The sequence below is a fragment of the Carettochelys insculpta genome, chromosome 2 (genome assembly GCF_033958435.1).
Source record: "Carettochelys insculpta isolate YL-2023 chromosome 2, ASM3395843v1, whole genome shotgun sequence".
In the NCBI taxonomy this organism is placed as follows: Eukaryota; Metazoa; Chordata; order Testudines; family Carettochelyidae; genus Carettochelys; species Carettochelys insculpta.
Window position 1 is genome coordinate 80,151,627 of NC_134138.1, and position 12,116 is coordinate 80,163,742.

The window sequence follows — 12,116 nt, forward strand, 5'->3', positions numbered from 1 at the left end:
AGTATATAGATACTCTAGGCTACTGTACTGTTAGTGTGTATTTTCTCCACCCTCCTCCAAACAGAGGCCGCCTATAAATTAGTGTCTCAAAGCAGGGAAGTGAAAGAGCATATTTATAAGGCAGATACCATGATTATTAGCACAGTGTAAAACATAATACAGTAGACAGAGTGTAACAGCTGGTGCAACGAACATTATGGAGCAACCGTTTGAGTTCTGACAGAGACATTGAACTTCTCAGGAACACCTCTCCTGCAGAATATATATGAGTTTTAGGCTATGTCTAGAATGAAGGCTTCTGTCCACACAGCCCACGTCCAGACTGCAGACCTGTTGCAAGAGATCTGCCGGTCAGGAGCGTTCTGTCGGCATCGTTGCACACCTCATTCCACGAGGAAGAAGGGATGTCTCAACAGAGGTAGATTTTTCTGGCATTTGGCCCCGGGTGGATGGGCCAGATGTTGGAAAAGCCTCTCCCAACAGAACTGTTGGCAAAAGATATGCAAATAGGCAAAGATTTGCATATCTTAGCCAACAGTTCTTGCCATTCTAGATAAAGCCTTAAACACTTGAGATGGACAATTGGGCATTTTTCAGGAATGTGAAACAAAATCAATGCAGCACTGGTTGAAATGAATGATATGGAAGAAAATCCTTCAGAAAGAGCACACAGTTAGTGACGTGCAACCTCGCAGAGAAAATTCCCAGAAATGCCACAAGGTAAAACTGGGGCACTCGAGAACAAACCACAGCTGCTGGCAACCTGATTTGTGGCACTTACATATCCCAGAGGAGGAGGCTGAAGTGGAGAATACACAATCCAGCCACTCAGAGCCTGATACAAGGCACATCTATTGTGGCATTTTTCTTGAATCCCAGTAAGCTAGAAAGTACACTCTGGTGTTTACAGTCCAAGCTCCATCTGAGTGCACTAAGTTCTATGATGTTATTGTACAAACCAGCCATTTTCACTTGCTAAATTTTCACCTGTGAAACAGGCAAACTGGGGTCCATTTTGTCAAGCTGGTTCATATCAGGATTTGCCCTCAATGACGACAATGCTTCTCTCCCCCAAGATAGTGTCTTTATAGGCGGCCTGGGCAACCAAAGTCCCTACCATTGACTATTAGATTCTATTTTCATCAGACTGCTTCCTGTCACTGTCTGTAACGTATAGCCAGACTGGGAGCTACACTTAGCTAAGGAGGATTTAGAATTTCTGGTCAGTGGTTTTAGTGTTTTCAAAGCCAGATTATTGCAAGTCCTTCCTGTTTACAGGCGCTTGAGCTCTTATCATGTTTACCGTAAGAGGCAGCTCATCCAAAATCCAGCAGCTTGCACCCTAATAAACATTTGATTGTCTGAGCACATGCCTCCTATTTTAAAATCTTTCCACTGGCTTCCTGTCAAAACTCACAATGATTTAAATTCCTTATATTTTCAAATGTGAACAGCAGTGGCCCATCTTCTGTGTCCAGTCTGTTGTGTGGGATCTGAACTGTGGACCATTTGTTTTATCTGTGTTATAATCCCGTGTCTATTCTGGCATTTCAAAGATGCCCGGCACTACAGCACATACCATTGGTGCAAGCATTTGGTGCATCACAAGAATCTCCTGTGAATATGTAAAGTTGCAAACATTTCTCAGTACAGTCACTTGAACTTTCTAGTGCCCTGCAACACTGCCATGAAGAATTCCATATAATATGCACTCTTATCTGTGAAATCTGTCCTTTCACAAAGTATTGCCTATGTGACCCACATTTTGCAAGAGTTCCCTTACATGAGGAGAGTAAGGAGGCAACGGATTGACTCTGCATATTGACCCTCACCTAAGATTTCACTGTTGGGTTGTAATATCTGACCAAAACTGAACTGGAAGTGCTAGGATTTGTCATGTGTAATATTAAAATATCCTATAAACTAAAAGTTAGGCTTTAGTAAAAGCACCGTGCTAGAAGGAATACAGGAACAGAAGAAGCTGATACTCTTTACTTTTAAAGATAAAAAAGTATTCTACGAGTACATTTTGGGTACCCTTTCCACATGTGGGTATGGCTAGCTGGAAATCTTCCAGAAAGAAAAATACTAAGGATTTCCTCTTCATGGAAAATTTTGATAAGATGAATTTCCTGTGAGCTGGAGTTCTGGCCAGCTCTATATTTAGGTGCCCAGACATGAACACGTAGGCTACGTCTACACGTGAAGCCAACATCGAAATAGCTTATTTTGATGTAGCAACATCGAAATAGGCTATTTCGATGAATAACGTCTACACGTCCTCCAGGGCTGGCAACGTCGATGTTCAACTTCGACGTTGAGCGGCACCACATCAAAATAGGCGCTGCAAGGGAACGTCTACATGCCAAAGTAGCACACATCGAAATAAGGGTGCCAGGCACAGCTGCAGACAGGGTCACAGGGCGGACTCAACAGCAAGCCGCTCCCTTAAAGGGCCCCTCCCAGACACAGTCGCACTAAACAACACAAGATACACAGAGCTGACAACTGGTTGCAGACCCTGTGCCTGCAGCATAGATCCCCAGCTGCCGCAGAAGCAGCCAGAAGCCCTGGGCTAAGGGCTGCTGCCCACGGTGACCATAGAGCCCCGCAGGGGCTGGAGAGAGAGCATCTCTCAACCCCCCAGCTGATGGCCGCCATGGAGGACCCAGCAATTTCGACGTTGCGGGACGCGGATCGTCTACACGGTCCCTACTTCGACGTTGAACGTCGAAGTAGGGCGCTATTCCGATCCCCCCATGAGGTTAGCGACTTCGACGTCTCGCCGCCTAACGTCGAAGTTAACTTCGAAATAGCGCCCGACGCGTGTAGCCGCGACGGGCGCTATTTCAAAGTTGGTGCCGCTACTTCGAAGTAGCGTGTACGTGTAGACACAGCTGTAGTGAGACATGAGCTGAAAGGTAGATTAAATACACCTAGTCCCAATGTATAGGACAAGAGGTTCATTCACGGTATTCTGTGGCTGACTACAAGCAATGCTGCCTTCCCTTTCCCATCTCCTTCCCCTTCCTCCCCATCTTACCCCATCCCCTGCCTCTGGTGTGCCTCAGGTTTGATCTGGGCACTTGTGGAGCTGAGGAGGTAGGTAAATCTGCATTCCCCATCCATCTTTGGATTCTCTGCTGAACTAGCATCAAGTGACAATTGGTGTCATTTGTAGTTTCTGCAATATGATCACAGTCCATTAGGAAATGGATTGAGACAACTCTATTACAGTCTACTCAACAGCCAGCAGAGGGTTAGCAATTTTATTTTCTTACCAGGTTTTCTCTACCTCTCCAAAGTAACACACTTATGCAGCCCCACCCTCTGTTGTCAGGTTTGGAGGAAGAGGGTGAAAAGGTGCAAAACAGAGTTACTCAAATTCTAAACCTGAGGTTTGGCAGTTGTTCTTTCTGAACTACAGAAAAAAATTAAATGACTATTTCTCCTTATGGACTCATCGGCATACTGGTGCATCATACCAGTATAACTTTTTCCCCTTTTCATTGGGAAAAAGTTGTGTCAGTACAACCACTCACAATAGCAGAGGTTCTAGAACCTTAGTGATACCAATATAGTTAAAGAGATACCATTAGATTCAGACCAGTGCTTCAGGGTCAAATGCTCCATCTCCTATTACTGGAGTGAGGCTATTTTTCATGTAAAACCATGCTTGCCCTTCTTTCCCTACACAGGAAAATCTTCTGAGCCCCAGAGCTCTTACACATTTTCTGCTTTCTATCACCCTTCCCACAAAGACCTAGTGTCAAACAGACCTTCCCTTCAGCAAGGGAGCATTGAGTATAGCTCCAGTCAAAGGCCATCAGCTCTGTTACCCATATCCACTTGAAATAGGTGTCTTTACTGGCACAATATATGGTATACATGAAATGTGCACACCTCTTGAGTATGTTGTACTTACATACAGTTTTGGACTGGTTCAATTATTTCAGGCAGGGGTGTGATTTTCTATCAAAATAGCTAAATTAATGCAGCCTGTCTTTTAGATATCAGCATAATGGTGCCTCATATTAGTATAACCTTTTCCCCTTTTCTGAGGGAAAAAGCTAGCTCAGTATAACAATCCACATTAGCAGGGGCTGTAGAAATTTAATGCCAATACAGTTAAAGAGAGATCCTTTTTTGCCCTTTGGCAAGCCCTGAGTATAGGATTTGAACTCTAATCTCATACCTGGACAGATAGCTCCACCCTCCGTATTTAACACCCAGGAAGCCACACAAGTCAGATACAGCTTTCCAAGAATCTAGCTGGGACAAAGTTTGGTCACAAACCAAAAGTTATTGAGACAACATCTATTTCGACACACTGCGCTCCTGCCCCTAACAGCCTCTTGCCAACGAACTCAGGACAGTTATGCAGCTTCAAGAAACGAGAGTCTGTAGGGACAGAGGTCTTGCACTTCTTGTGCTCCCTAAAGGAAATCTCACCACATCTACCATTTGCTGCAAAGGACAGATGATGAGGGTCAAGTGTCAACATGGGGGTTGGGGCGCAGAAAGAGGCAGCCAACAGAAAAAAAAGAGGTGGCCAGACGCCTGTGGGGTCTGCCACAAAAAGAAAAGAAAGCATTTTGCAAACCTGTTCACTACAAGACGCGCATTCATAACTGTTTCCAAATGGAAGGCTATGTGGAAGGCCAAAGCAAACATTCCCAATTTTTTTTGAACCTATCAGACTATATAGGAAAATATGTGCATTTTATGGTTTGGGGACACAACCTTTTAGATATATTTTTGCATTGTCATGTCCAAGTCCTTTTTATCCCCTCTCAAAAATTAATATTTCCTAAAGCAATACAGCTATTTATTTTGGACACACTTGAATTGAAGCACAATCTCCCTTTGCAAAACAACAAGACACAGAGGAGTTAGAACATGACACCTAGGGGATTTCAGAGCACATTGCACTGCAGCCATAATAATTTTTCTGCTGCCTTTTCAACTCGTTTTTGTGCTGTTCAATGCTAATTTTGTGTGCTCACGGAAAAGCAGAAGTCAAGGAAGGAGGGCTGTAAAGAACAAAATTCACAGTGTCTGCCTCTTTATTAGAATTCCGCTAAGCACAGTTCTGGTTTCATCATGCAAGACTGGTAAGTGTTCTGGCAAGAAATAATTTTGAACTTCCCTGCTGTGAACCACAGCCTTTCAGGCACCAAGCTAAGGAAGGTGTCAGTCAACTGCCTTCCCACTGAGGCTCCAGACTGGCAACAAGATCCCCAAGTGACAGGATACAAATTATATTTAAATTGGATTTTCATAGAGTCAGTGCATGTAAATCCAGGCGCCCCTGGCAAAGGCATTAGGTTGGTGCCATCTTGTAACTTTCAGAAAACTTAAAGCAGCTGTGTAGGGCTCCAGTTAATCCAGATTTCACAGCTGGGCACAATCAATCCTGAATTTTCAGTACCCCACCTTCAAAAAATATGTAACATCTATCATCTGAACAATGAGCAGGAGAGAATTTTAGCACATATACACTTAAAGGGGAAGGAAGTGGGTATGCTATACACAGAACTTCAGTAAACAATAGCATCTGTTCATCATTTTATAATAAAATAAGAATACTTTATGTATACATAACACATCTCATCCTGAAGGATTCAAACATGCTTTACAAGCCATATACATAAAGCATTACCGACATGTAGCCACCTCTAGGTTAATGGTGATAAATATATCTGCTTGGAGAAATTTCAGCTGCACCATAAACTTTCAGAATACTCAGTTCCATCAAAAACACAATGCTTAAACTCTGGATTTCCAAAAAAATATTTCCAAAAAAAAATTGTGGGAAAGGATGTCCTATTTCAACTTTTTTAAACCAAGTATGTTTCATGTTATAGAATATAAAATAACCAAATGTCCAAAAAAATAAAAAAAACCAGTTTTGTCAAAACCAAACATTTTGCTTGACCTGATGTAATTTTTTAAATTTGTCCTTCATGCAGAATTTCAATTTTAGATATTCATTACCACTCGGAATGAAGCCAAATTTTGAAATCTCAAAATCTTTCACTAAATAGCTCACTGTTTTGAGCATTGGCTTGCTAAACCCACAGTTGTGAGTTCAATCTTTGAGGGAGCCATTTAGGAATCTGGGGCAAATAAAGTGAAAAAACAATCCATCCAGGATGGTGATGGGTTCTGCTCTGAGGGCCGGGGACTAGACCTGATGACCTCAAGTACTCAATGCTTTTTTTGCCTCAGTCTTCCCAGACAAGGTCAGATCCCAGACTATGGCACTAGGCAATGCAGTATGGGAAGGAGGTGGGCAACCTTTGAGAGGGGAAGAAGGGGTTAAGAGCTATTTTTAAAAGCTAAACACACACAGATCCATGGGTCCAGATTTAATGCATCTAAGACTACTGAGGGAATTGGCAGATGTCATTGCAGATTCTTTGGCTATTATGTTTGAAAACTCAGGGAGATTGGAAAAGGTCCCAGATGATTGGAAAAAGGCACACATAGTGCCCATGTTTTAAAAACAGAAAAAAAGGACAATCCAGAGAACTATAGACCAGTCAGCCTTCCCTCAGTTCCTGGAAAAATCATGGAGGGGATCCTCAAGGAATCCATTGTGGAGCACTTGGAAGAGGGAAAAGTGATCAAGAGTAGTCAACATGGATTCACCAGGGGCAAGCCCTGCCTGACCAATCTGATTAGCCTCTAGGATGAGGTAACTGGCTCTATGGACATGGAGAAGTCAATGGATGTTATATACCTTGATTTTAGCAATGTTTTTTGTACAGTCTCCCACAACATTCTTATCCATAAGTTAAGGAAGTATGGATTGGATACGTGGACTGTTAGATGGACAGAAAACTGGCTTGACAGACAGGCCCAATGAGTAGTGGTCAACGGCTCAGTGTCTGGTTGGCAGTCGGTGTCAAGTGGAGTGCCACAAGGATCAGTTCTAGGGCCAGTACTGTTCAAATTCTTTATTAATGACCTGGTTGAGGGACTGGATTGCACCCTCAGCAAATTTGCAGATGATACTAAGCTTGGGCGGTGTCAGGTAGATACATTGGAGGGTAGGGATAGGGTCCAGAGTGATCTAGATAAATTGGAGGATTGAACCAAAAGAAATTCAACAAAAAGAAGTGCAGGGTCCTGCACTTCGGACAGAAGCATCCCAAGCACTGTGACAGGCTGGGGACTGGCTGGCTAGGTAGCCGTGCAGCAGAAAACAACCTTGGAATTACAGTGGATGAGACTGTATGTGAGTCAACAGTGTGCCCTTTTAGCCAAGAAGGTTAACAGCATATTGGGATGCAGTAGGAAAAGCATTTCCTGCAGATCTAGAGAAGTTATTATTCCCCTCTATGCAGCACTGGTGAGGCCACATCTGTAGTATTGTGGACACATTGGAGATGGTTCACCAGAGGGCAATGAAAATGATTAGGGGACCGGAGCACATGACCTATGAGGAGAGGCTGAGAGATTTGGGCTTATTTAGATTGCAGAAGAGAAGTCTGAGGGGCAATTTGATAGCAGCCTTCAACTTCCTGAAAGGGGCTCTAAAAAGGATGGAGAGAGACTGTTCTCAGTGATGACAGATGGCAGAACAAGGAGAAATGGTCTGAAGTTACAGAGGAAGAGGTGTAGGTTGGATATTAGGAAAAACTATTTCACCAGGAGGGTAGTGAAGCACTGGAATGCCTAACCGAGAGAGGTGGTAGAATCTCCATCCCTCAAGGTTTTAAGTTCTGACTTGACATAGTCATGGCTAGGATGATTTAGTTGGAGTTGATCCTGCTTGAGACAGGGTGCTGGACTAGATGGCCTCCTGAGGTGCCTTCCAGCCCTAGAATTCTATGATTCTCTGGCCTTTGAAGGTCCCTTACAGCACCTTGAGACAGATAGGTAAAAGGAACTCCCATCCTATGCCTGGTTCTAGCAACAACGAGGCAGCTCACAGACTACTGCATAATAGTGTGCTACTAGGAAAAATCTCAACTTGGTCGTCAGGGAAACCCCTCCTCGACTTTAAGGCCAGAAGGGACTACCATGATCATCTGGTCCAGGGTGGGCAATAAGCACTCAATGAGCTTGATGCAGTTTACCATGCTTGGCCCCTGGCAAGCCACTGGTACTTTATTTACCTGTACATCTGCAGATACAGCTGATTGTAGCCCCTGTTGACTGCAGATCACCATTCCCAGCCTGTGGAAGCTGTGGGAAATGGTGTCTCAGTCCATGATGCTTCCCACAGGTCCCGCTGACTGGGAACAGCAATCTGTGACCAACAGGAGCTGCAAGTGGTGATACCTCAAGACGTGCAAGTAAATAAAGTGCCTGTGGCTCGTCAGGGTTTAAACCATCGCAGTCACTGGCTTATTGTCCATCCTTGAGCTAGTCTGACTTCCTGCACGCTGCAGACCACAGAATTTCACCTACCCGCTCTTGTAATAGACTCCTAGCCTCTGGTTGAGTCACCAAAGTCCTATAATCATGATGTAAAGACTAGTTTAAACCAGTAAGAGATCCATTCCCCATGGTGCAAAGGAAAGCAAAAAAATATATATATATATCAGCCAAGCTGACCCAGAGGAAAATCTGCCAACAACAAATATAGCAATCACTTGAACCCTGACCCACCAGCCAAATACCAGTGAAAGAATTCGCTGTAGTATCTCAGAGTCCTCCCCATATAGTATGCCGCCACTAACCACTGATGATATTTGTGGCTACAGGTTTTACCTCTGAAATCCATGATTGCTGTGGCAACATCTGTGGCATTCCTGGACCAGAAAGCCTGAGCTGGAGCCAGGCCAACAGGGCCAAGTGTTCAGCAGCCCAACTAGGGCCAGAGATGGCAGGGCCAAGGCCAAAGCCTGCAGCAACCAAGCTGAGGCAGCATCTAGCAGCAGGGCCACAGCCAGTGGTAGTGAGGGGACTGGCCAGGGCCCAAATTGGGGCTGGTGGCAGGAGACCTCACCTGGTGTGGAAAACATCTTTGCTTGGGACTGGTTAGGTCCCAAGAGTGCTGGATCAGTGAAGTCCAACCTGTAGCAGTCCCATTTCAGCTACATGTCATTGCAGGCAGTCTCTTCATTAAAGGTGACCATCTGTCCCGCTTTCCCTGGGAGAGCCCCGTATTTTAGCTGTCAGGAAGGCATCCTTACTTTTTTAAACAAAGGGACTAATTGTCCCATATTCACACCCCACTGATCCGCCCTTCCCCCAAGTCAGCGCAGCTGCATAGTGGCAGGTAAAATCAACCAGGTGCAGGCCAGACAGCACATGCAAGACATACTGACTGGCAGGTATACAGGCAGTGGCAGGAGAGGGACCCAGCTGCCCCCACAGCTAGGGAACCCCCTCATCCCCCATTGGGCAGGTGTCCTCAGCAGCTGGGGAGTGCCCCCTGGCAGGGCGATAGACCTGTTGCCGGTGCCCTGAGGGATGGGGCAACCAAGGCACCATACCCACAGGGCAGCAGCCCCATTACCAGGTTCCACAGCTTGGAACAGCCAGGGAGCTCTGTTCTCAGAGCCTGAGGCATGGGGCAGCCAGGATCCTCATGCACAGGACAGCCGCCCTTCATAGCCACAGAGCCCCTGTCCCTCTGGAAGGGTGGGAGCCCCATTGCCAGCACCTAGCGGTGCGGGGGAGCCAGGGAACTCCTACACAGTGTGGCAACCCGGTTCCCACAGCCCCAAGCCATGGAGCAGCTGGGAACCACATACATGGAGCAACTGTCTTCCAGGACAGTGCTTCGGCTGTCAGCCAGCAAGGCTTATTGCTGAGCCCCCAGACAGTGTTTGGGCCTCACTAGGTCTATGCCCTGGTGCAGGGTGGGGCAACAAACAAACTATAGAGTTCCAGTTAGTGTCACTGGGCCCAGGCCCTGGTTCTGGGTAGGGGCAACAAACAAGCAACAGTTCAGGATAGAGTCACTAGGCCCAGGCCCTGCTTTGGGGACTAGGCCCTCACCTGATGCATCCTAGCACTGTTAGCGTTTTTCACAGCCACATCACATTGGTGGCTTGTAGTCATTCTGTGGTCAACCATCATAGCCAGGTCTTTCTCCTCCTCTGTCTCTTCCAATTGACACATCATAAGAATATAAGAATGGCCATATTGGATCAAATGAAAGGTCCCTCTAGCTTAAAATACTGTCTTCCGGCAGCGGCAAATGCCAAGTGCTTCAGAGAGAATGAACAGAACAGGGATCAAGTGATACATCCCCTGTCACCCATTCCCAGCTTTTGGAAAACGGAGGCTATGGACACTACTCCTGCCCTTCCTGGCTAATAGCTGTTGAGGGACCTGTCCTCCATTAAATTATCTAGCTCATTTTTGAACCCTGTTATAGTCTCAGTCTTCACAACACCCTCTTGGCAAAGAGTTCCACAGGTTGACTGTGTTGTGTGGAGAGAAATATTTCTTTTTGTTTTAAACTGCTGCCTCTTAATTTGTTTTGGTGACACCCTTGGTTCCTAGATTATGAGGAGGAGTAAATAGTCCTTCCTTATTTATTTTCTAGTGCTAGGGGAACTTTATAATGGTGGCATTTAGAGCAACAGTAAAATTGCAGAATTCCTCAGGACTGATTTTTTACACAGCCGTCCTGATTTTATAGACTTCTATCATATACCCCTTAGTTGTCTCTTTTCAAAGCTGGAAAAGTGCCTGTATTTTCCACCTCTCCTCATATGGAAGCTGTTACATACCCCTACTCTGTTTTTGTTGCCCATTTCTGTACCTTTTCCAATACGTCTATTTTTATATGAGGCAACTACATCAGCACATAGTATTCCAGATGTGGGTGTACATAGAGGCAATAAGACATTCTCCTAATGAGACTCAACATTGTTTGCTTTTTTGACTGCCACTCCACATTGAGTGGATGTTTTCAGAGAACAATCCATAGTGGTTCCAAAAATAGCAAAAATTCTTGTTCTTAGTCCCTAAATACGTGACTGACACTTTCCACTATTATGTTTCATCCAGCTTCTATAATTACCCTTTAACAATACATAAAATCATGAGATCTTTAAGACGAATCAGGCAGGGCAGAGAGGATCATGGTTTAAGGTCCCTTGTGACTGTTCATTGTTCTTGCGCTCACAGTCATGCATACACACACCCTCACCAATATCCATAAAACATAAGTGATGTACCTTGGAAGTATGAAATTTTAAATCTTTCCCTCTTTCCTGAATCTGTGGCATCCACATCATGAATTTCAGGCAACTCATTCTCCTCTGTCTTTCCCATTCTCAGCACAACTAATTGCTCGATCCTTAGGTACGGGTCTTGAAATCATGATAGGCTATGACCCCTCTAATTGTAATACTTTTCCATTTAGCATTGAACTTTGCCCCACTGTAAACAGTCCCAATCTGGTCTAAACAAAAAAGTTATGTTCAAATGAGAGATGCATATAAAAGAAGTGTGGCACCCCCATCGGGAGGGAATTTCAGAGCGACATATACTGTACAAAGCACTCTGTGTAATACCTTCCTCTGTGCAAAAGTCACCACTCAGTTTAGGTGTCACATATTTAAAGGTGATAATCTACGTTTTCTAAATTAATCAAAAGAGAGGTCCTGGATTCTGCTTCCCTTGCTCATAAGTTATTGACATCTCTGTTACTGTTGTGACAAGAAATGGATTCTCTTTTCTTTGAATTAGGGTGCCAATTTCAAACATATTTTACTAATGAAAATCCTTGGACAAAACTCACAAACCAAAAATAAAACTAACTCACTAACCTAACAAGCCCCTTACTTATGGCCCTGTGTCTGTGGGACACTAGTGTGGGATTCATTCAGTTGTAGCAGCAGAAGATTTAGGCCACTCCAGCCTAAACTGTAAGTTAATCAAATATCTGAGAACTCAACACATTTACCATGATAACTGTGAGGGAGATGGTTAGTCTTGAAACACCGCTGAAAAAAGAAGCCGCTCCAACTGCAGCAAAGAGTCCCGGATCAATCCATGCCCCTTGTTCATTGGTATGAACACCAAAAATCGACACAAGAATCAGACCAACTATTCTGCCATATAAAGCTCCTGTGTACCTACATAAGAGGAGAAGAAAATGGTAACACTACTTTTGCCAAACACACTGTTTTCCAAGATTT

The 12,116-nt window shown here is 44.6% G+C and overlaps 1 protein-coding gene across 1 annotated transcript in view; it reads right to left on the reverse strand.

Annotated features, from left to right (window-relative positions):
* Positions 1–12,116, reverse strand: part of LOC142008573 (chloride channel protein C-like) — a 115,555-nt gene that overhangs the window by 69,519 nt on the left and 33,920 nt on the right. The window contains exon 11 of the mRNA XM_074985804.1: positions 11,882–12,053. Coding sequence (XP_074841905.1) covers positions 11,882–12,053 — 172 coding nt within the window. The remainder of the gene's footprint in view (positions 1–11,881; positions 12,054–12,116) is intronic.